The 24305-nt window shown below is 41.4% G+C and overlaps 2 protein-coding genes across 2 annotated transcripts in view; both read right to left on the bottom strand.

Annotated features, from left to right (window-relative positions):
- Nucleotides 1-24305, bottom strand: part of LOC109417637 (inactive hydroxysteroid dehydrogenase-like protein 1) — a 59718-nt gene that overhangs the window by 639 nt on the left and 34774 nt on the right. The window contains exon 5 of the mRNA XM_062850502.1: nt 23119-23214. Within this exon, the coding sequence (XP_062706486.1) occupies nt 23119-23214 (96 nt within the window). The remainder of the gene's footprint in view (nt 1-23118; nt 23215-24305) is intronic.
- LOC134287738 (uncharacterized) lies at nt 2-23110 on the bottom strand. Its single transcript, XM_062850503.1, has 2 exons — nt 3788-23110; nt 2-2984 (listed from the first exon to the last, which is right to left on the bottom strand). Exon 1 carries the CDS (start codon nt 6830-6832, stop codon nt 5858-5860), a length of 975 nt encoding a protein of 324 aa, XP_062706487.1. The 5' UTR covers nt 6833-23110; the 3' UTR covers nt 2-2984; nt 3788-5857.

Raw genomic sequence — 24305 nt, 5'->3', positions numbered from 1 at the left:
AATGGAGGGGCGGAACAGTTTGAACAGTGGGTGATTAAAATTGTTTGTTTGATGTTTGGTTTTGAAGATGAATATTTAGAGGACTTTCGGTAATCTAGACGTGATATATTAGTTGTAAAAATAGTAGCTATTCAAATAATAATAATACTAAACTGCAAAACTATATTTACTAAGTACAGTTTGAGTAAGTCGCTTCATATAATGACATGAATAAATTCACAGTTTCTATGTTGAGATGATTATGTTCTGCGTATATGAAAATTTTTGAATGATGTATCATTATAAATACCGAGTTGGCACGGTAGAGATTTTGACAAAGAACAACGCAGCGAGGACGGTCATGCTGCAGCACAGGACCCGGCAGAACGTGGAGCGATATAAAAGAAAGCGGAAACAGCAGACCCGTCTACCTGAGGCTCAACGCACCCCGCAAAGGCTTCGTGCTGCGAGCTGAAATGTGCAAGGGACTGACGGACGTGAGGTGATCGAAAGGTGGAAGCAGCACTACGACGAACGCCTGAATGGTACGGAAAGCGCAGAAATGGATAATCAAGGCAGCGGGAGAACTTTGAGGGAAGTTAAGAAAGATATCCAACAGCTCAAGAACAATAAGTTAACTGGTAAGGATAGTATCGGAGCTGAACTTGTCAAGATGGGCCCGGAAAAGTTGTCCACTTGCATTACCGAATAGTAATCCGGATCTGGGAGGTATCAGGTATCAGAAGGCCGGCTCCAGAGGCACGTTATCCTCCATTTGGGACATTTGTGCCATCGCCAAAATAATAACCTAAAACCCTATCATCTACCTGAGGGAAAAGGAAGGAAATAAGGATAGGGATGCGGATAAGGACAGGTAGGGAAATAGGAAAAGTACCCTGGAAGAGGATACTAACGCATAAGCGTACCACAATGGGTTCAAACCCTGGAAAGGGCACTGTAATAACGCATAAAGCGAAAGAGAGCCTATAGCTCTTGACCACAGCGGGTTAAGAACAACAGAATATCCTGAATATTCAGGTCTCTGAAGTCAGTTTCACTTAATAAGTGTTTACCGAATACTCGGAAACGCAGTTGAGCAAAAACTGGACAGTTACATATCAAATGATACGAAGTTCCATATACAGATTCACAGCTATCACATGTAAATGAATCAGCTTGCTGAATATTCACCATGTGATAGCTGAGTCGGCAGTGGCCAGTCAATGCTTCGACCAGAATGCTGCAATTTTGCTTTGACAGATTTGTAAGATACTTCGCCACCCTTGGAGATGGCTCAGTACAATAAAATTTGGTTTGACGACATGACTCCAAACTATTCCAGTATTGTCTGTGTTGAGTAGCAGCCCAGGTGTGAATCTGAAGCTTTACCCAACACTTTGATATCGGAATAGCTGGCTCAGGGCCAATGAAGTCATGTGATGCTCCAGTGCGAGCTAACTCATCAGCCAATTCATTTCCAGCGATGGAAGAATGGCCAGGTACCCATACAAGGTTAACAGCGTTTGCTGAATTCAGCTCCTCGATTTGAGTTCGTCAAGCGATAACTAACTTCGACCTGGAGTTGGCCGAAGCAAGTGCTTTAATAGCAGCCTGGCTATCTGAACAGAAGTTTATTACTTTGCCCATTACGTGCTGCTGAAGTGCTGATTGCAATCCGCACATAAGAGCAAAGATTTCGGCCTGAAAAACGGTGCAGTGTCTACCAAGTGAGTAAGACTGATACAGCCTTAGCTCACGAGAGTAAACACCAGCACTATAGATAGTAGAGTAAACATAGATCCATGTTGATGAATCCGTTGTATCCAAACGAACTGTCAAAATCTGTATCCAAACGAGCATGACGTCACGATTTGGACAACATCAATGGAGCGCATGACGTCATATTCAACCGTCACACTCTTGAAAATTACTGCTTACACGCTTGAAACATTTTAGTCAGCGGTGTCCGCGGATCTATGTTTACTCTACTATCTATAACCAGCACCTGCTCGACCTTCGAGAAGGGAGCCATCAGTGTAACATACGATGCCGTCTGAAATACTTCTTTCCAGATATCCAGATATGGAAAATTACAAGCAATTGTAAGAACACTTGGAGCAAGGACAATTTTGTCCCAATTCACCAAAAGTGGAAACAACGAGGTGTGTGTTGATGTGCGGTTCACAGGAGTTTCCTCTAGTAGACCGAGTACCCGTGGACGGTAAGTGCAAGAAAGTGCTTCTTGTTTGAGATGAATGTGTAGTGGAGCAACGTCAAAGAGAACTTCGAGCGCTGCCGTGGGAGTTGAAGAGAACGCTCCAGACATCGCCATTAAGCACATCCTTTCTCATTTCGCCCTTTTGCCACCACACAAGACATCCATAAGCCAATATTGGCCGAACAACAGTTGTGTAGATCCATTTGATATACTTGGGTTTTAGACCCCAAGTTGTACCAAAGGTTCGCCGGCATTGCCCGAAGGCCATACAAGCTTTCTTGATTCTGAACTCAATGTGAGGTGTCCAGGAAAGCTTGGAATCAAGAATGACTCCAACGTACTTTACCTGTTCAGTCACATCGATTTCAGAATCAAAGAGACGCAAAGGTCGAACGCCATTACGGTTTCGCCTTTCCGTAAAAAAAAAACAATAGATGTTTTACTCGGATTAAGGTGAAACGGGACGCCGTGTTATTTTTCCTATCTTGCCTCTCTTTCTAACAATTTGCCTTGCGATTTTGAAGATGGTAATCTTGAGTTCTATCGCACTGAAGATGCTGAAAAACAATCAGCATATGCACTGCAAGTGAGCATACACAGTGATAGGTTTTTGTTGCAAAATATGAAGTAGAATCTGAGATTACCATCTTAGTAGCAACAGAGCAATGGCGGATATTTCCCCGACCGTCCCGTCCGCCCTTAACCGAAAGGTCGTATTGGCAACACCAACCCTCAACTACCTGAAGGGCGCTTTGCATCAGGTCGAAAAGGGTGGTGATACACATACCTGTTCAGTCCGCAAAGCGAACTGAAATATGGAAACGCGCCAGCGACATCATCTTGCGCCCATCAAATCTCACCTCCCATCGACCAGCAGCAGTCAGCAGTCAGTCGTCGCATATTGAGAGCGAGCGCACAGTCGGAGCATAGCAAAACCACGCGTACCGAACAGTTGCTCTCCGACACAACCCGTACAACCGTGCAACGAGTATATACGAGCGACCGAGACGACGACGAGAAACGTGTGACGAGCGAGGCGAGAACCCACGAGAGATGAGTAACCCGACGAAGCTAATACAGAGAGAGAGAGAGAACTTCCACGCACGGGGTGCGCGTCCACTGCTGATCATCATCATCGTCAACCATCATCATCACGCGCGCATCTAGAACGTTCCACCAGTTTCTAGTGCACATTGGGGACGGTATAAATATGCGCGCGTTGCGCGAAGTTTGAATCAGTAATAAATCGATCCGGCTAACGATCGCAACAAATAGAGATATTCAGAAAATTATTCCTAGTGTTTTCCATCCACTTTATCCGAACCAATCCTGGTTTCTGGTGTCAGAGCCCAGCGCTTCTGGTCACCAGTTGGAGTGTGCTCTCAGCCGATCGAGGCTGAAGTAGTCCACTTGAGAGTTGGATATCATTCGCCTGCGGGCACCCCCGGGAAGGAGCTCCAAACCACTCCTGCTCCCATCGGCTCGGTCTCTGCGGGGACGAGCGCATCCGGTGAGGCCAACCGGCCAATAGCCAGCCCCATTCCATCCACCCTATACAGCCCACTGCGCGTGTGCTCACGCATCACATACCAAATAACAATGCTAGGTAGTCGTCGGCAAAACCATAAGTAGGAAAACCGCTATTATTGAGTTGCCTCAATAGCGTATCTCCTACGAGATTCCACAAAAGCGGTGACAAGACTCTCTCTTGGGGGCATCCACAAACACTCAATTTCCTAATCCCTGCTAGACGCAATGTCGAGAAGAGATATCGGTTTTTGAGTATTTGATGAATCCAATTGGAAATCATTGGAGATATACCATGACTCCGTGCGGCTTCCAATATGGCATCGAAAGGCACATTGTCAAAGGCACCCTTGATGTCTAAGAAAACACCCAAACAAGATTGCTTTTGAGCGAATGCTTTTCGATATCGTAAACAACCTTGTGTAAGAGAGTCACAGTGGACTCACCAGATTGGTAGGCATGTTGGTTCACATGAAGAGGCACGTTGGCCAGATGAACATCACGGATGTGATGATCCACAATGCGTTCTAAGCATTTCAGAAGAAAAGAGGTCAAACTGATAGGTCTGAAACTCTTTGCTTCTTCGTAAGACGCACGACCCACTTACGGAATAAACTTTTCAGTAATATCCCGCCAGGATTTGGGAATATACCCTGTAGCAAAACTGCAAACAACATGCAGACAAATTTTGCTTAGTAGAAATAAAAAACCTAATGATTAGAATCAACCAAGTTTGTGTATATTGAATCAATCCACCTATTTTTTCACTTCAATGCAACATATTTTTCAAATCAACAAATTTTTGAATTGAATGAAACATTACTTTTCGAGTTTTATTACAATTGAAAATTATTGTTGTTTATATAATTGGATTTTGTAGAATCAACAATTATGTTTGGTCCAATGACGACAACCTTAATGCCTTGTCTACATGGCAAACAGAGAAAAGCCATTGCGAAATCACGAAGAAAAGTTAACTTGATTATAAATCTACTGTGATTTTTTGCTTCATTTACTTCAATTACCTAATCTGACAAGGTTTGTTGCGAGTATTATCATTACTTTTTAAGGTAAGTCTATGAAGTTTGTATTATTTGTCGATTTGTATCCATATTTAATCATATTTCAGCTCACCACAATGCATGAAGAAAGAGTTCATTTCTGGAGGAACGAATCTGCGAATGATTGATTCAGAATTGATTATTGCTGACGGTAATTTTCTAACAAATGCTAAACATGCGAAACGACCTTGGAAATGATTAATGTTTTTCTTTCTTATAGTACGTTACTGTAATCAGAAACTCAGCAATAAGGACGAGCAGGCTAGAAAGAATTGCATCGATTTCCTGCAGCGTTTCCAAAAATGTGTTTCCTCGATGTGTGTTGCATTCTATATCTATGAAGTTGCAAATTTAAACAATAAATATCGTGAATGAAAACTATTGTATTTCTTTTTTTAATAACAAAAAATCATCAATAATGCATTTTAGTTCCAATGCGATTGCTACAGTTACATCAATACATTGCGTTTGTTGGTTCAACGAATTTGATTTTTTGTTTCAACAAAATTTATCATTTATTGTTGACAGTTGTCAATTTACAAACGATTTTAGAAACAACAATTCTATTTTTTGAAGTAAATAAGCGAAATCATTGATTCAAAAAAAATTGCCGGTAAGCCCTGAGTCAATAATAAAATTTGTTGAATCTATTCAGAATACTTTTGCCTTTACAATATATTTTTCTGCGTGAAGTCTTTTTTTCAAAACATGTTTGAAATGATCAAATCCCTTCTGAAGCAAAATAGGATAAATCCCATCTGCCCCAGGAGATTTGAAAGGAGCAAAGCTATTAAGTGCCCACTCTATCGATTCTATAGTTACAATACTCCGAGCCGAAGCCAGGGAATCGTAACTACAGGAAAAGACATCAGGTTCATCCGAAGATGTAATATCCACACATCCAGGGAAGTGTGTGCTGGCTGAATAAGCATTCCAGAACTTCCTCATCAGAGGAAGTCAGATCGCCATTTGGCAAACGAAGTTCGTTCACTCGGAAATCTTTAGATTTCGCAAGGATTTTATTTAACCGACTGACTTCACTCAAACTGGAAACATTTGTACAAAGGTTTTTTCAGCCGGATCGTTCAGCAGACCGGAGAGATTTCCTGTAGGCCTTGCGAGCCGACCTGAAAGCCTCCGAACCAGCTGAACGTCGTCTGTTCCAACTCTTTCTACATTGTTTCCTGAGTTTCGCCAGATCAGAGTTCCTCCAAGGGGTTCCTCTTGTGATCTTCACAGACCGTAGAGGGCATGCTTCTTCAAAAGCTTCCATGATGAAGGTCGTTGTAGTATCAACGGCATCATCTAAATCACTTGGAGTGTCAATTGATGGTGAGTATCCATGAAATTTGGCTGCAACCAGATCGGTAAAGAGATCCCAGTTTGTTGACCGGGGATTCCTGAAACGCAAAGTTTGCGAAGTAACATTCACATGTTCAAACAAGATGTAACGATGGTCAGATAAAGATTCTTCATCTGATACATGCCAATTGGTCAGCTCATGACTAATTCTGCTAGAGCAAAGCGTTATGTCTAACACTTCCTCTCTACCAGATACCATGAAGGTTGGGCGGTTGCCTATGTTAAGTAATCCAAGATCTGTACTACTTAAGTATTCCATCAAACTGGAGCCTCTCAAATTGATGTCTGAGCTGCCCCAGATTATATGGTGAGCATTAGCATCACTACCAACAATTAGCGGAAGGCCTTTTGTAGTGCAGTATGCAATGACTTGTTTGAAAGCATCCGTAGGGGATGGTTCATCATGCGGTAAATAAACCGAACAATAAACGTATTTCCTGTTGAGGTTTCCAACAGATACATCTATTGTGATAGCACATACATCTCTGGTAGTTAGTTCAGAGATGAGTGTAGCAACGATTGCGTTGTTGACAAGCACACATGCTCGAGGCATGACACGTGAGTTTGCCATTTCATTTTTACTGAAAGTAGCAAACACTGGATTCACAAGGTTTCCTAAATAGAAATTCCCCTTACGAAAGTAAGGTTCTTGGACCAACGCCACTTGGGCTGTACCATTTTGCATAAGTCTACAAAGATTGATCGTTGCTGTTCTTTTGTGCTGAAGATTGATCTGAGCTATCCTAACCGTAGCCGCTACCCAAACTAGGCAAGATTAAACTCTTAACAATCACAGCACAAAAAAGAACAGCAACAATAAAGCCAGATCGGTATCGATATGAGTGCGCCAAAGGCGAGGATGCACAGAATACACTGTGTAAAACGCATAATGCGAAACCATATAGAGCATGAGCATGAGCATGAGATGACCGTACAATTCGTAGTTGCTACTCCGTTACTGACCAGAACAGTCAACATTGCACAGGGAACCAAATGGATGGGGCCTGGGTGTAGCTTTCCATCCTCAATGTGCAATTTTGAAGGTTCAAAACTTTATATTGTCAGTACCGGCGCCGGCCACGTCCTTACGGTCATCGGGGAAGGGAAGGAATGTTGGTGTGACATCCGTTGCTACTAGGGACCGTGTGTACCTCCGCATCCCCACGGTTGTCACAGGAAGGAAGTTTATTACAAAGGAAGGGAAGGGATAGAAAGTTACATAGATCTGGATTCACATTGGTAAATGATGTGAGCTATGCAACCCTTGATATGGTTTAGTCTTCCGCCAGCCGGCTGTCGGAAGAATACAATAATTTTATTGTATGTTTGTGTATTAAATTTAATTGTATACCGGGTATGAATATTTTTTAAACCACGCTTATGTCGGATCCACTCGTAATAACGCACGTTTTAAGCTTATCGTTTCTCAGTCAGAATATAAACTGTATGCAACTCCGTTTAGTGTTACTGCCAATGCTGAAAAACCAAAACCCGCACCGTAGCTTTACGAGTAAACTGGACAACTAAACAACTAGAATCGTTGCTTTTGAGTTTTATCTATGTTCTTGTATTACTTTTTTTTCGCGTTCCCGTGTTAATAAGATTGGGGATAATAAAACCGTTGTACATATTTATTATCCGCGAATGTTCGCAACGCGTAATATAAGTTGAAGGTGTGATGAACAGAAATACATTATCGTAAATGTTCGTAAAAGATATCGAAATTATGGAACTCGGCACGAATAAATCGACGCGGAAAACGTGGTCTACTTGTCACTGTATCGTACGGTAATCTTGACCTTTCTAAAGAAAGAGATACTTTGCCGTTTTGATCGCTGATTGCCTGCTTGTAAATCTGAAATAGAAAAAAGTATTAAATTGTGATACGTTCTCCACTGTTATATTTTTGTAAATTGTTATTTATATATAGTTTAAATTTACCTCCATCCCTCTGAAACAAATAGTATATTAGCAATGAAAAGTAAATAGAATAAAATAAATAAATAAATAAATAAATAGTGTAAAAAAGTACACCAAATCTTGATCCTGGAATGTTCCTGCATTTAAATAAACCAGGCTGGAAAATAGCAAGATCAAAACTTGAAATGGTAGATCTTACACCGTAACGCACCATTCCAAGGTGATCTACCCACGTTACGGGTTATAAAACGCATAATGCGAAACCATATAGGTGAAAATCTAAACTAATTAATAACATCTTCATAATCCCGCCCTTATTCAGCCTCAAGTAAGAGATTGAAGAAGGGCAGCTGATTGTCTCGGAGAAACCCATGGTCCACCGCGCTATTGCTCCGGTTAGCACAGTAAGGGCAAATACTGTGGAGGGTGCCCTGGTACTCCACAGGCTCCGTTTGCGATTAGGTTTTTATAAGACCCCCCTAACCATTCATTCCTAGGCACGGTAAGCGTAAAGCCGCATAACACCATGAATTAGGGGTCACCTGATTAGTGGATTCCTACCACTGGAACAGGCGGTCCGTAGTGCTATTCTTAGCCAGTTGAACTAACCGCTACCGACACTACACAGCTATCTAGGCTGATCGGGAAAAGAAGTTGATATTGGTGATCAACTTCATACGGGCCCGAAAAGCCTGAGAACTGATTGCGCTGAAATTTTGTACAGTTCATATGGGACCTAAATGGAATCCGAAAAGTCGACTGGAGTGAGGATTTATTTTTTCCATACAAGCGAGTCCCATAGTACTGTGCAGCCTCTGGCTGAAGGCGGTGTGAAATGTCTTTTTGTTTTATTTATTTTTTGATTTGCTTAAATAATAGAACTACCCAGGTCTAGTTTGAAGGTATTGCAAAAAATAAGTCAATATGTTTTATCAAAGTTGTTTGCCATTACTCCAAAGTTCCAACAGCTCCAACAGCTCAAGAACAATAAGTCAACTGGTAAGGATAGTACCGGAGCTGAACTCGTCAAGATGGACCCGGAAAAGTTGGCCACTTGTCTTACCGACTAGTAATCCGGGTCTGGGAGACCGAACAGCTACCGGAGGAGTGGAAGGAAGGGGTCATTTGCCCAATCTACAAGAAAGGTGACAAGTTGGAGTGCGAAAGCTTTCAAGCGATCATAATTCTGAATGCCGCTTACAAAGTGATATCCCAGATCATCTTCCGCCGTCTTTCATCCAAAGTTAATGAGTTTGTGGGAAGTTATCAAGCTGGCTTCGTTGACGGCCGCTCAACAACGGACCAAATCTTCACCGTGCGGCAAATCCTTTAAATTCTGAGAATACCAGGCCCCAACGTACCACCTGTTCATCGACTTCAAGGCGGCGTACGACAGTATTGACCGAAGAGAGCTATGGAAAGTCGTGGACGAGAACGGCTTTTCCGGGAAGCTCATTAGATTGATCAAAGCGGCGATGGAAGGTGTAAGAAACTGCGTTAGGGTTTCGGGCACAGATCTGTCTTGCTTGTTCGAATCTCGCCGGGGACTGCGGCAACTCTCATGTCTGCTGTTCAGTATCGCCAGGAAGGTGTTATGCGACGAGCCGTGCTAAACAGCCGAGGCACGATTTTCACGAAAACCGGCCAATTTGTCTGTTTTGCGAATGACATGGATATTATTGATAGAACATTTTGAAGCAGTGAAGGTCGAACTCACGGTGAATGCATCGAAAACGAAGTACATGCTGGCAGGCGGAACCACGAACGACAGGACAAGCCTAAGCAGCAGTGTTACGATAGACTGGGGCACTTTCGAGGTAGTGGAAGACTTCGTCTACCTCGGGTCCTTATTAACAGCACCCAACAACGTTAGCCGCGAAACACGAAGGCGCATCATCAATGGAATTCGGGCATACTATGGGCTCCACAAGAATCTGTGGTCAAAAAAGATTCACCATCGCTCCAAATGCACCATGTATAAAACGCTGATAAGACCCGTGGTTCTCTACAAGCACGAGACCTGGACTATGCTAGAGGAGGACATGCAAGCACTCGAAGTGATCGAGCGGCAGGAGAACGGTGTGTGGCGGCGATTCTTCGATGGGTTTAACCGCCGAGCAGTCGCGTCTTTGGCCTCCCTCAGCGACACCACGCTCACGCTGTGTACCACAAGTGTGCTTTTTTCATTGTGTGTGTACTCAGTACACGACACGACCGCTCCCGGGGTAATTAGGAATTCTTCAGAAGTTCCCTTTGGGATTAATCCAGCAATTTCCTTAAAAATTCCTTAACTGGTTCTTTTTTCAGTGTTTTTTTGGCATTCACCCTTGAATTCTTTCGATATATTTCTCCAGGAATTTCTGTTAAGATTCCTCCAAAAAAAATCCCTCCCGGAATTCGTTGTTTTCGGCAGAAATTTGTTCCAGGGCTCCCCGGGAGTTCCTGCTCTGATTCCTTAGAGAGCTTCTTCTGAGATTCTTGCCGGGGTATATTCAGAATTCCTTTAAAAGTTCCCTCTGGGATTTTCCAGGTTTTCTAGGTTTCCTCGGTGAGCTTCTAAGATTCTTCTTGAGGTTCGTTCATGATTTCTTTAAAAGTTACCTCTGGGATTCTTCCGGGAGTTACAGGAATCTTCTTAGAGTCCTAAAATGGTTCCTTCCGGGATGCCCCGAAGAGTCCTTTCTGAAGCCCCTTTAGGAACTTTTTAAGGGATTCCTTCTACGATTTCTCCAGCAACTCCCTTAATGATCCAATTAGGAAATCCCTCCGGGGTTTCTAAAAAGTTCTTTCAGGAATTCTGCAAGGAGTTCCTTCCACGATTTCTCCATATGAAGATTCCATATTCTGAGATTTCTACTAGAGCTCTTCTGGGATTTCTCCAGATGTTCCTTTTGGGATTCTTCCAGAGTGCTCTCCCGAGTTGCTCCTGGAATTCCTTCTGAAATTCCTACAGGCGATTGAAATTAACCAGGGGTTCCTACTAAGTACTGGGACTCCTCCAGAAGTTCATTTAGGAATGTTACTAACGGAAATCTTCAAGGAGTTTATTGCAGAATTTCTTCAAGAGTTTCATTTGGCAATGTTAATGAAAAAGATTCAGGAATTCTTTGTGGAATTCTTCTTTGAGCTCCTTATAAATTTTCACCAATAGTCCAGAATTACCACCATCCTGAGACACATTTCTATTAAAATTCCTTCAGAATATCCAAGAAAAAAGTTCCAAAGATATTCCTAAGGAATATCTTGCAAGAACCCCAGAGGATATTTTTGTAGTCATTCTTAATAAAGCCCTGGAAGAATCCCTGAGAAATCTGCAGAAATCTAACGAAGAATTTTGGGGATATCTCAGAAGAAATGACTGGAGGAACCTCGGAAAGGATGCTGTTAAAAGTTCCCAAAGGATTCCCAGATGAAACTTCTTTAGGAATCGCAGGAGAAATCCAGGGGGATTTCTGAGGGGTTTATTTGAACCTGTTTTAAGCCTAGGCTTGAGAGCCAGGGCATATGGCATTTGCCCCGTTCTAGGAATCCAGAGGACATGGAGTGACATTAAGTTTCTCAGCAAAGTCACTCCCAACGTAGTTGTACATAGTCCCAATTTTCACGGAACGAACGGTTTCTCACAGTAATGCCCAATTACGATGCACAGTAAGCCTAGCCGCTTTAATGCTTGCCATGTATCTCCGATGCTCGGCATGCATTAATAATGACAAGAAAAATGGGGGAAGTAGTCGATTTCCAGGATTCTTTCAATGAGTGGCTGTGTATGTGTAGACTAGACTAGAATAGACTAGAACCCGGAAAGAACTACTGGAGGTATACTAGATACAATCGCAGAAGAAACTCTTGAATGGGATCTTCTGAAGGGATACCTGAGTAGATTTGGTTGTTCTAGCATTGATTGTCCACGTTTGCCATGGTGTGACGGTCATGTTAATACTGCATTTTCTCCTGAAATCATGAACTAACTAGTAGCTAAATAATCAAACTTCTTAATGTAAGCGCAATACCATGGTCAATGGTCTCATGTCCTTGCTCATATGACCGTTGAACAAGGAAGATGTTTTCAATATGAGATTAGCCTATCTGTATGACACCTCATACATTCAACGTTACTTGTTTCGTTGGGCCGCCGTCTCAAAATTGCTTCAAACTAAAAGTAAAAGTATTTCGATGAACTTGTTGCAAGCCGATGATATCCAAACCACTCACAATAACTCGCCAACGCAAATCTTAACGACAATCTCGTCGTGATGCGGCTTAACAAGAACTTTATTTGCTATTTTATTACTGCACACCAAGTAGCTGACACGAATTAATCGGTACTATGTAGGAACTTATTCAATATTCTTTGGATTCTGTCGTTATTACTACAAGCATGTTGCGTATCAAGACACATAAAGATAATAAAAACTCCCATACAATATGCTAACAAAGAGCGGTACGAATCGACCATCTGATAATGTGACCCTGTTGGCAATGAATCATCATCGTGGTCATCCAATCAGAATCAAGTTACACTTATTAACGTATTGGACCGCACGTTCAACTTTACATTTATTTTATTCCACGATTGATCCTGATGCAGATGGCTGCGAGCTCAAGGACATCAACTAGCATTTTACCTACGGAATTGCTGTCTGTGCGGTGAACTGTAAAATAAAATAACCTGCATCAACAGAAACGTTGTTGTGCAACGGAACTTGCCTCCTGAATGCCGCAACAGAATCCACACACAAGCAACAGTCAGTGTCCAGCAAAGAGGACCCTCGTCATATAGTATTTTTGTGCTGCTGGATCGTAAAACCGGTCCATCCAGCACGAAGGAGCTCCATGTGTACCTATACTTGATGGCACCAAATTATGGTTTTATTTCACAGCTTTATGATCTGTTGTTCGAAGCAGGTCAATGATTTTCTCGCGTGGTCATCTGCGCACGCTTATCATGTGTCGTATCATGGATGCAATAAATATAGCATAACAAGCGCAAAGAAACACTTTTTTTTACGAATGCCATTATATTTTTTATATGATTCTGGGCGACCAGAAAGCAGAAAACTAAGTTCCTTTGAAATTCTCTGGCAAAAAAATTGAGAATTTTAAATGAAACCTATTCTAATGAAATCCTCTTGGCACGGACTTATATATTGTCATCGCTGAGACAAAGCCTGTTTCTCAGCTAAGTGTTCTATGAGCACTTCCATAATTATTAACATGAGCTTTCTCCAGTTAAGGCGAAACTGGAAGCATTTCCTCACTTTTTGGTTTTTGATTTTTTATTAAATAACGAAGCAATATTTTCAAAATCGGTTTTCGTGCACATGTAGAGTATGGATCAAGGTATCTTCTGATTTTTTTTGTGGTGGAAAATGTTTTTCGTTTTTGCAGAAACCTTTTTTGAATAAAATTTCACAAAAAAATGGTTTCTGCAAAATGGAAAACATTTTCCACCTCAAAAAAATTCAGAAGATACCTTGATCCATACTCTACATGTGCACGAAAACCGATTTTGAAAATATTGCTTCGTTATTTAATAAAAAATCAAAAACCAAAAAGTGAGGAAATGCTTCCAGTTTCGCCTTAATCCATTCTCCACCCAGCCAACCACATATCGTAAATCATTGTGTGGAAAAAATCGTATGTTTTCATATATTGAATCAGAATTGTATAATAATATGTATATTTGTTGACAATGATTGCGAAAAATCGCATTTCATGCCAAATTAAATTTCAATTGCGATTTTGTTTCATATAGTCGTCTCCGATCATAAAAGGTGCGAGATACTATCGGTAGGATCGCATAAAATCGGATAGAATCATGAAAAAAACATAAATTCTTAGTGTCAAGCTGCAAGTTCGCTAGCATCGTATATATGATTTCTTTGAATCGTAGAAATCGTCGCTTCACATCGTATATGAATCTGATAAATCGAGTTTGCTACCTAAAGGTATGATGAAAATCGGTGAAATCGTATTCAACTATAACAATGTTGTATATTGATCGTTTGCGTCACACTTGCGTCGTATACGAAATGAATGAAATCGTATATTCATTTTTACAGTCGCATATGATTGTTACTGCACTTTTAATAGTCGAATCTTGATCTCGGAAATCGTAAATGGTTCTGTTTACATATTTGTATGATGGAGAAAAAGAAAAAATAGTATTCATCACAAATTTGTGTTTTTGTTGTTGTTGACACATTCCAACCATGGTGCAATAATTTCAACCAAATATATAGGTTTTCATACTAGCAGATGACTTACAATAAGTGATGTATAGATTCCAACAACGATGTGACTTCCGGCCCCTTGCACGGCACCACTTTTGGTGCCATTCAATGCACAACAACAACGCTCCCACCACAAGTCACGCACCGTATCATGCTAATTTTTATTCGTTTCATGCCATTCACTTTGAACTCTCCATTTTCAACTTGGCAATATAGCCAATAGAGATAACGCGCAGCTCTCAATCAAAGGACCTAAGTTTGATTCCCATTGAACACCATTTGTTTTTTTTTATTTGGCCGGGGTTCTGCTAAACCGAACTAAGCGCCAAAAAGTTTATTCCGAGATAATTAAGATTCAAGTTCAACCACTCAGAAATAAACAACAGCTAAGATTATTTGAAACTTTTTCGCACACATGTAACTTACAAGCCTTTATTAACCATCAGAGATGAAGAAAACATGTAAATTATTTAAAATCATTGATATAATACCATTTAATTTCTCAGTACTTTGCACTCAGTTCACTCTGGCTGAACAAAAACATTGGAATATGGTTTATAGTTCAGTGTGGCTGACTGTGTTTCTTTGTTTCAGAGAAAACCAGTCGGAATGTGATAAAAAAATCTCGATTTTTCAGTGTCTATGAAGTTGAAATCGATATCACTCACAATCCTTTACATGAATCAGATAGGACGCGTAATATGGTAGCATTGAGACCTTTGTGCTACCATATTAGTGTGAAATGTAAACGGCGGAAGCCCTCCCAGCTCAGCCCTTCCCATCTATGTTTTTTTATAGGCGGTGCATGTGCAGGCACAGAACAAGAGTGATTATGTCAAATGATGTCCTTGCATGTCCTGAGGTCCTGAGATGTGAAAATGGAGCAATTTGTGTACTTCAAATTTATACTGGTCGAAGAAAACCATGAAAATGATCTGCCAAAGTGAACTAAGACAAAAAAAAAATTCGAAAATATTAAAGAGATTCGAACTTGGGTCCTTTGAGTGATAACCAAGCACGTTACCTCTAGGTCATCTTACTTAGCTGAAGGTCAGTTGTTAAGTCTGAATCAAGTTCTAAACATTCTTCTCTAGCATGGTTTTCGTGAAAACGCCATTTTTCGATCAGCCAAAGCGAACCAAGTGTTTGATTTTTTTCAAGCTTTTATATTCTTATTAGCCTTGTTGTTCAATGACGGCTCCTGGGTTAAATAATCAGTATGAGGTGTATCAACATAACGCATGTATTCAAAGCCAGTTCATCTTTGTATTGTTGAGAATAAATTGATTTTTAAATGCAGTGGATTTGGTTCGGTCTGGCTGGCTGTGATTTGGAAAAATGGCGATCAACGCCATCGAAATCCAAATCGATCCTCCAACACCCGTATTTTTGATTACGTGTTAAATTCTCTCACAGATTGTTACTATGAGTCGGTTAGAAGTTAGAAATCTGACAGCAATGAGGAAAACTTGAAATGTTCATCATTTGGACCAAAACTAAAATATTTCGCTGATTCTATGGAATGGTTTACAGTTCACTCTGGTTGGATGCAATTTTATTTTTTGTATGTTCTGCCAAACAGAAATTTTGAATTTACACCACGAAGAGCTGTCAGAATTACTGGATTTTTACACGAAAAGAAGATCATCATATTCTTCATCTAATGGTTAAGAAAACTCAATTTTTCAAAAAATGGTCTTTGGTTCGGTTTAGCAGAACCCCGACCATTTGAAAATCTTGAGTCGGATAAAATCGGAGAAATCGTAGAAATTTTTCGAGAAATCGTAAATTATGTTGGATGGAATCGCAGTAATCATATATATGTCCCGATATGGCCTCCACTTTAGTATGTATATGCCTGTTTCGTGCATTGAATACGATTTCTTTGGTGCTATATATGTGTGATTATTTCAGTTGCAATTTCGATATTGAAATCAAATTGCTGGGCAGGGGGGCCATGTCGCCCCCCTCGGTTCCTGGACCGACTGGGAATCCAATTCGTCACCCCCAGCATGATCTTGCAGGATTTCCATGGGCGTGCATGCCTTTTCAGTTGTGGCTATATTGGCCCCTTGGCACAGAAAACAGACATCGAAACTGTGTAACGACGTATAATACACGCAAATCCTATGTTGATACGTCGTTTTGGAAAAGTATCCGAGAATTTAACAATAATTTTGAATGGCAACACAAGTGACAACATCGTGGAAGCGCTGCTATCACAAAGTTATCACGCTGTTGTCAGTGATGAATATACAACTTTCCTAGATATGCGTACTCACCACAGACTGTAGCAATATGCCTCTTTGCTGACGCTATAGGCTTGGATGTGGAGCAGCAGGGATTATAGTCCCGGGGCCTGATGAAACCTCCCCCCCACGCTTGCGAGTCAACCGCGTAGTCGCCGGCTAATAATAGCCCAGACAACCAATTTACACGTATAATCAATACGTACTTTTATGCGGTAAAGTTGCATCGTATAAGATGCATTAAAAGTGCCTTATGCGTACAAAAGTGGAGGCGCTACACGTGCATTGACGGAAAAATAATGACGCTAAATGACTTGAAGCGATATCTTATGCGATGCACGATATGCAGTATTGCGACGTAATATAGCATCTTATACGACTTAAAAATATTCGAAATAAAAGAAATTTTGTCACCTAAGTAACGAACTAATAACCAATGGATTATCGAGCCGCACTTCACACTAAACACCAAACACCACTTATGAAACAAACTGATTAATTGTCATGCTATTCTAACTCACCTCAGTGCTTGTTGGAATGCACTTGGTTTCCGTGCGCTGTACGTGTTCGGCAGGCTATCTGGAGATCAAAATGATGTAGCATGATTTCCCGCACAGTTACCACTACTCCTCTCTTGCTAGCACCACCCATTGTTAATTATCAGGTCAACAAAACAAAAATGATGATTTTGTAACTAGTTTTGTAACCATAGTGATGACATTTCACTTTCTTATAGCTTTTTGGCACTCCAACAGCATCTCTTTCTATCACTTCGCAAAATGCCAACGTTAACGATTCTAGCTTATGCGAGATTGTACATACATTTGAACGAGTTTATTTTCACTTTTCTGCGATTTAGTTTGTACACCAATGCGGATTAAACTGACATTGTTAGGCAAGTACCAAACGAAGTCGTATAATCATCGCAGTACGCAATTATGCGAATTCAATTGACACTTTGCGAGTTAACTCGAACGCTTTTGCGAATAAGCAATTTTCGTCGCAACAAAACATCGGAATATCGTCTACTACGATATAGTCATACATTATAAAGTTAATTTGCACTCTATGATTTTACCGGAAACATCGCAGTAAGTTCAAAAAATAACACCATATGCGATGAAAATTGTCCCTCAGTCGGACATATATGCGATAGTGACTTAAAAAAAATACTTTATACGATGTACAGCGTGCATCCTTATGCGATTCTTGGTTGTCTGGGAGGACTACTAACACCAATTCAAGGTGTTAAGCGACCCGTGTCGTCGAATGGGTATCCCGTGCAACCAGGCCCGGATTAAGGATTGTGGGGCCCAAGCGGATGTGGAGGCCCCTCGGAGAGATAAGCATTTTTTGCCTTTCTCGTACACTAAGTGTACTGGAAAGGCTATATGTTCACTCCAAAAATGACTTTTTGATAGAAGGCCCGGAGGGTCGAGTCACATACCAATCAACTCAGCTCGACGAATTGAGGTGATGTCTGTGTGTGTGTATGTATGTGTGTGTGTGTGTATGTATGTGTGTGTGTATGTGTGTGTACAAAAAAACTCACATCACTTTTTGGCAGTAAACCTCAACCGATTTTAATGACCAACGGTTCATTCGACGCGGAATCTGGTCCCATTGTTTCCTATTGAAAATGGTTCGGATCGGTCCAGCCGTTCCGGAGTTATGGCCATTTAGGTGTTCCGGATCGGTACCCCAGGAAGGGGCCAGATATGAAAACGCTACAAACCCATTCATGCGACACATCAAACCACGGCACTTTCGAAAACATGATGAACGGTAAACAGGAAAATAGTCTCGGGCCATATCTGAACCGGTAGTGTTCCGGAACCGGTTCCAAGTGACCCGCCGGAAGTGGCCAAATATGAAAGTGAACCAAACCCTTCATGCGACACATCAAACAGCGGATTTTTCGATAACCTGATAAACAGTAGGCAGGAAAACATTCTCAGTCCATATCTGAACCGGTAGTACTCCGGAACCGGTTCTGGGTGTTCCGCCGGAAGTGGCTGAATATGAAAGTGAACCAAACCCATGCATGCGATACATCAAACAGCGGCTTTTTCGATAGCCTGATGAACAGTAGGCAGGAAAATATTCTCGGACCATATCTGAACCGGTAGTGTTCCGGAACCGGTTCCAGATGTCACGCCGGAAGTAGCCAAGTATAAAAATTAACCAACCCCTTACATGCGGCGCATCAAATCGCAAGCTCTTCAGGCAACCTGATAAACGGTTAATAAAAGAGAATAGTTTCAGATCATATTTGGATCAACCGATAGAGTTCCGGAACCGGTTCCGGGTGTCCCGCTGGAAGTGGTCAAATGTAGTAGATATCAAAACACATGCCTGCGGCACATTAAACAGCGGCTTTTTAAATAACGTGATGAACGATTAGTCAGAAAATAGACCACAACGAAGATCTTTATAAAGGCTACCGATAGTGTTCCAGGACCGATCTAGGGTGTCCAGCCGGAAGTGGCCAAATGCCAAAAAGAACCAAACCTATGCATGCGACACATCGAACCGCGGTCTTTTTTTAAACCATGAAGAACGATTAGCAAGAAAATAGGCTCAGACCACATTAGAGGCTACCGATAGTGATGCAAAACCAGCATTGGGTGCTGCTCCTAGGGTGCTTCGCAGGAACTTCAAAAATGAACAAAGTCAATGCAAGCGATAAATATGTGTAAGAAAACAAAATCTTGACTGAACGAAGGCCACATACATACAGACGTCTTACTCTACTCACTCTCCATCGTCCTTGTTTTCAACGGTTGAAACAAATATTAATCGTTGTTGCTCGTTTGACGTCTACTCACTACCAACATCAAGCCGCAGTGAAACGCAACCTGATTAGCATTTGACGATTATTTTTTCGTAACGATGAATATAATAGCAATATGTTTCAAATGATATGTCTGTTTGTCTGTACTAAAGCAATCTCATCAAATCACTGAGGTGTAAAAATATACAGTAGGATAGGTCAACGTTATATGAGAAAATTATCGCATCAACCCCGGAGAAAGTTTTTTCAATCCTCTTTTCCGTCTAAAACTACTGGGAATTTTTTATGGGATTTAGTATGGGCAAGTTCACTTGCTTGCATTTTTTGTCAAATTTAACATGAATTTTGTAACCTATGATAATAAAATATAGCCTAAAGTGTGAAGAAAAAACTATGTCGAAGACCGTAAAGCAGGGCTGTCCAACATACGGCCCGCGGAATCGATGAATGAAACTTGGCCCAAGGATTGAAATATTTGAAGATATTTCATATTTAAATAAAATTTAATATTAAAAATAAACTCGAAATAGGTAGTGAATTTGAAAGGTGCAGCCAAATTTGAAGCAGAATTTCAGCAAAATTCACTGAATTTCAGAAAAACGTTGCTGCTGAACAGCAGAGTTTACTGAACGAATCAGGGAAGTTTGCTGAATTTCAGCAAATTGTTTGCTGCACCTGCAGTTCGGCAAAATTCAGAAAAAGTATTCAGGGTGATTTTTGCAAAAAATCAAGAATTCTTGCTCACATTTATGTGACCCAAATGATGTCAGTGTTGTGATTTGCCGTGAGAACGGGTAATCGGATGTACCAAATTTCACTGTTGCATTCGTGCTTTCGAAATTTGATGTCGAAATTTAATGTCTGGCCCGTCGACTGGTATGGAGCATCACTCGTGGCCCGTGGCCACGAAAGGTTGGGCAGGCCTGCCGTAAAGCCATCTGTGATTGTGAAAGACGTTATATCCTAGCTTGCAATTATCGTCTTGATGTTGATCGGTCTTCAGTGATAGTGAAGGTGCTCAAGCAGTCAACTGAAAATTCTGATATTTTTCAGCCCAGTCTATACGTTTAACGTAACGTCGGAATATGTTCAATTAATAAATTTTCCAATTTTATTAAAATTATTGCTTTTCTAAATAAGGTATTCTCGGGATTCAGGAACAGTTAGCATGACGTCGACGGAAAGATCATGCTTCGGAATGATGGCCCTATCACAGAAACTAGCTAAACAAACAATAGTAGAAGATTCCAAAAACAGGGACCGAATTCTAAACCGCCCGGTAGGTAGGCGATTGTCCACATCACGACGGTTTCAAACCGAACGGACTCAATAAATACCAAAACTTTCGTATGACATTTTTAAGTTAGGCAAGGCCATCTTGACTAGGAAACCTTGACCGATTGAACCCTTGAAAAGGCCCCATACAGATCGAAACGTCGGAAAAATTCATAAACTAGTGTTTTCAATTCCCCCAAAAGGCTGAAGCCAACATTCTGAAGCAAAATCATCCCAGCCGTATCCCAAGGAAAGATCATGATAACATGTTCGACGAGAAAGGCACTATCACCACTAGGTGGATTAATCTGGTTTTTTTTCTTTATTTTCGAAGAGTACTTGAGCAATATGAAAAATAAAGTTAGTGTTAACGATGTTCAACGAAACACTGCAGCAGTCTCGAATCCTGAAGTTGCGCCCTCCAATACGGTACTGCCAACGTGTCGTTCGGACCTCCCAGAGCTGCAGGCTTCGGAAGTCAACACCACGCGCCCTGATAGTGGCCAATGGCACGCCTCCAAAGCACCACACATCCGTGCGTTCAGCCACACCGGTGTACTGTAGACTATTGTTGATGGAGCAGGTGAAAGTCATCCACGAACACTGCGCAATGACCTTCACCAATGCCAGTACGAGCTGACACTTCAATCCCCCATCTGCACCTCACATGGAAGGTTATTGGGAACGGAGTGTGCGTTCTGTGAAGAAAGCTGACGTAGCCATCACAGAGCAACCTCGTTATCCCAGCGAAGTGGTTTGGAGACTGCAGTGTTGGAAGGCGAAGCGATCGTCAACTCATGATCGCTGACCTACGTACTGCTGGACAATGAAGACCAAGATGCATTAACACCGAAACATTTTCCGCTGTACGGCCCAAGTGACGTGGTTCAACCGCGAACTTGACTGGTGGCTGACGGCGCCACGCTATGGGAAAGCAAGAAGCTCAGCCAGTATCTAGCAGATTTTTTTTTTTGATACCCAAGATACCACATGTTATAGAAGTGTCACGGCAGCGTAGATTTAAGCTGGGCGGAAGTCACTGTGACTTCTAACAAATAAGTACACTTGCTGGAGGTAAATCACAGTGACTTCAACGCAGCTAAAACCTGCGCTGCCGTGACTCTTCTGTCATACATATGTATGTATGTTGCTTGGGTACACTGGGACCGTGAGTAGCCACCCTAAAGCCTGAATCTAAAGAAATTGTTGCAGGGATCAACCCCCTAACGTAGTCCTGGCAGGAATTGTTGAAGGCATCTCAGCCGGAATTACCGGAGGAACTAAAGGAGAAATTTTTGGGGGAATACTTGATGAAATCTCTGGAGGAATTTCTGAATACCTGAAAAGACTTAGTAGAAACTTCAATGTGAATCCCTGCAGGAATTCTTGGAAATATCTCGGTACACGTTTCTGTAAGAATCTCAAAAATAATTCCCGGAGCAATCTAGAGGCATCTTTTCCAAACTCCAATTGAAATGAGCAAAGCGTAGATACAATCGATTGCACTCAAAATTAGTACATTTATTCAGCCTTTTCTGTGAATTCGTGGCACTAATTAAACAATGGATCTTTTTTACACAGTGTATACATCAAATAATAGCTCCAATTCAATGGGAATGACTATGCAGCAATCATACTACTACAATAAGTAAGGCATTGTTATAGTTGGTAAAGTATTGATTCAGCCTGCAGTTTTGGTAACAAATTTCGTTTGAATCGTCTCGCTTTCCGTTGTTCTCATTTAGGCACACCAAATACCTTTTATTCTTCTTTCAAACGAATGCATTGTTTCATCGGTTCGTCACTTCATTTTCACAATGAACACATCATTATCGATATGCACTCATCTCAAGGCAGCAAATGAGGCACCGTCAGCCTTGCATCGCGATGCCTTTCGACTACTGCACTGCAACTACATTATCTTGTCACCACTTTAGCGCTAGCAAAGTATAGGGTTCGCCGGCATACAATTAGCATTCAATCTGCAGCTAAGCATAAAATTAGAAGCAGATTTGCAGGTTGACTTGACCTGCTTTCAGTGAATCCCTCGCGCAGTTCCCACATGCACCCAACTGAACTGCTACATGGTGCTATCCTCTCATTGAAGCACGGTATAGTAGATATCAACACACTCGCGCTGCTCGGAGATCACTTTTCTAAATGTGCATTAGCTATTCACGATCGCTATCGCTCGAAACGAGCGTTTAGAATCGGCACGCTGAATAATTATGCGGTCCAAGTCGTAATTATCTAGCACTTGACCCCTTCGACATCTCCGGTCCAAACAGGTTCTCCCAACAGTCAGTCAGTGTTGGCTCCCCTTGTCGCACGCGACCACGATGGAGGCCTGCGGCCGGATGCCACTGAGACCAAACAGACCCTGGACAGTGCAGCAGCCCGACAGCCCATAAGAGTCCTCAATTGTAGAGGTACCTATCTATGATTTATGTGTGACGGAGGGGTAGATCCGGTACCCGTCCGGCCGGCGATTCTCACTCACCTTGGTCGTCACAAATAGTGGACTGACCAGTTGACACGTTATGCCGAATGGTTCCAGCTCGTACTGCATCGCCAGGGTGAAGTTACGAATGTAGGCCTAAAGGAGCAAAATAAACAAAAAAACGTGACATTAGTTAGTATCTAAATGATAAACGATAGAACGCTACGCCGTCGTTGATGTGGTGGTAAGTTAGATTGGACCAAGCGGCTTATTCGTGTTAGAATAAAAGTAAGCGGATTTGGAAGTTTTCAATCGATATTGGTATTGATTTCATAATATTTTGTACAAATAATTTATTTTATGTATTTATGTATCCTGGCATGTTTTAACATTGGTGTAACATTTATATTGTTTGTTCTTGAATATAGGCTCTGAATGTTTTATATTAACCTTTACAGGTGCCAGCATCAAAAATTTAAAAATCTGTATAACTTTGTCAAATCTCATCCGATTTCGATGAAACTTTTACAGAAAATCACAAATGAGTTGAATTTTGGACCTAAATATGAAATGAGACCATAAAAGTTCTCCGTTGTTCCGGATTGTAGGCCCGAAAAACCTGGGGTACCCAAGGATCAAATCAGGAGGAATTTTTTGAGAAAAACAAGTGATAACATGTTGAAATTCAAAGTTGCAACCATTCATTTGCAAAGATTTACATTCATTTGCTATTATCTCAGTTCAGAAGCATGCTATCGAAAAACAATGTATGGATGAATTTAACCTTGTAGTTCCATCTGAATGTTTGCCGAATAAATTGGGGTCGCACACGCATTCCAAAGTCGTGAGCGAGCTATGAACAGGGTGGCCACCCAGTCGGGAGTTTCGGGAATACCGGGAAAAGCTCGGGAATTTGAAACCACCGGGAAAAAGTCGGGAAAACCTCGGGAATTGTTGTAAGTCATCGGGAATTTGCAACATAGACTCTCGGACGACTTATAAAATTTATACAATAAATCTCTGGCGATGTTAAAAGCCTGGGTGAAGAATGTTCAATTTAAAAAAAAGTATTTTTTAACTTCATTTCTAAGTGCAGTACGAGGATACGTGAAATAGGATATGCTGCCAACTATCGAACTAGATAACATACTAAGTGAATACTGGCGTAACGACCGTTCTTGGAAATCAATACCTTGTCGTCGAGAAATTACAATTGAAGTGAATCGTAGTGATACTACCTAAAATGA

This window comes from Aedes albopictus, chromosome 2 (genome assembly GCF_035046485.1).
Source record: "Aedes albopictus strain Foshan chromosome 2, AalbF5, whole genome shotgun sequence".
Lineage (NCBI taxonomy): Eukaryota > Metazoa > Arthropoda > Insecta > Diptera > Culicidae > Aedes > Aedes albopictus.
This window is presented reverse-complemented; position numbering and strand designations above follow the sequence as displayed.

Coding starts and splice junctions, on each gene's coding strand:
- LOC134287738 (XM_062850503.1), bottom strand. CDS start 6,832: ATGCAAAATGGTACAGCCCAAGTGGCGTTGGTCCAAGAACCTTACTTT.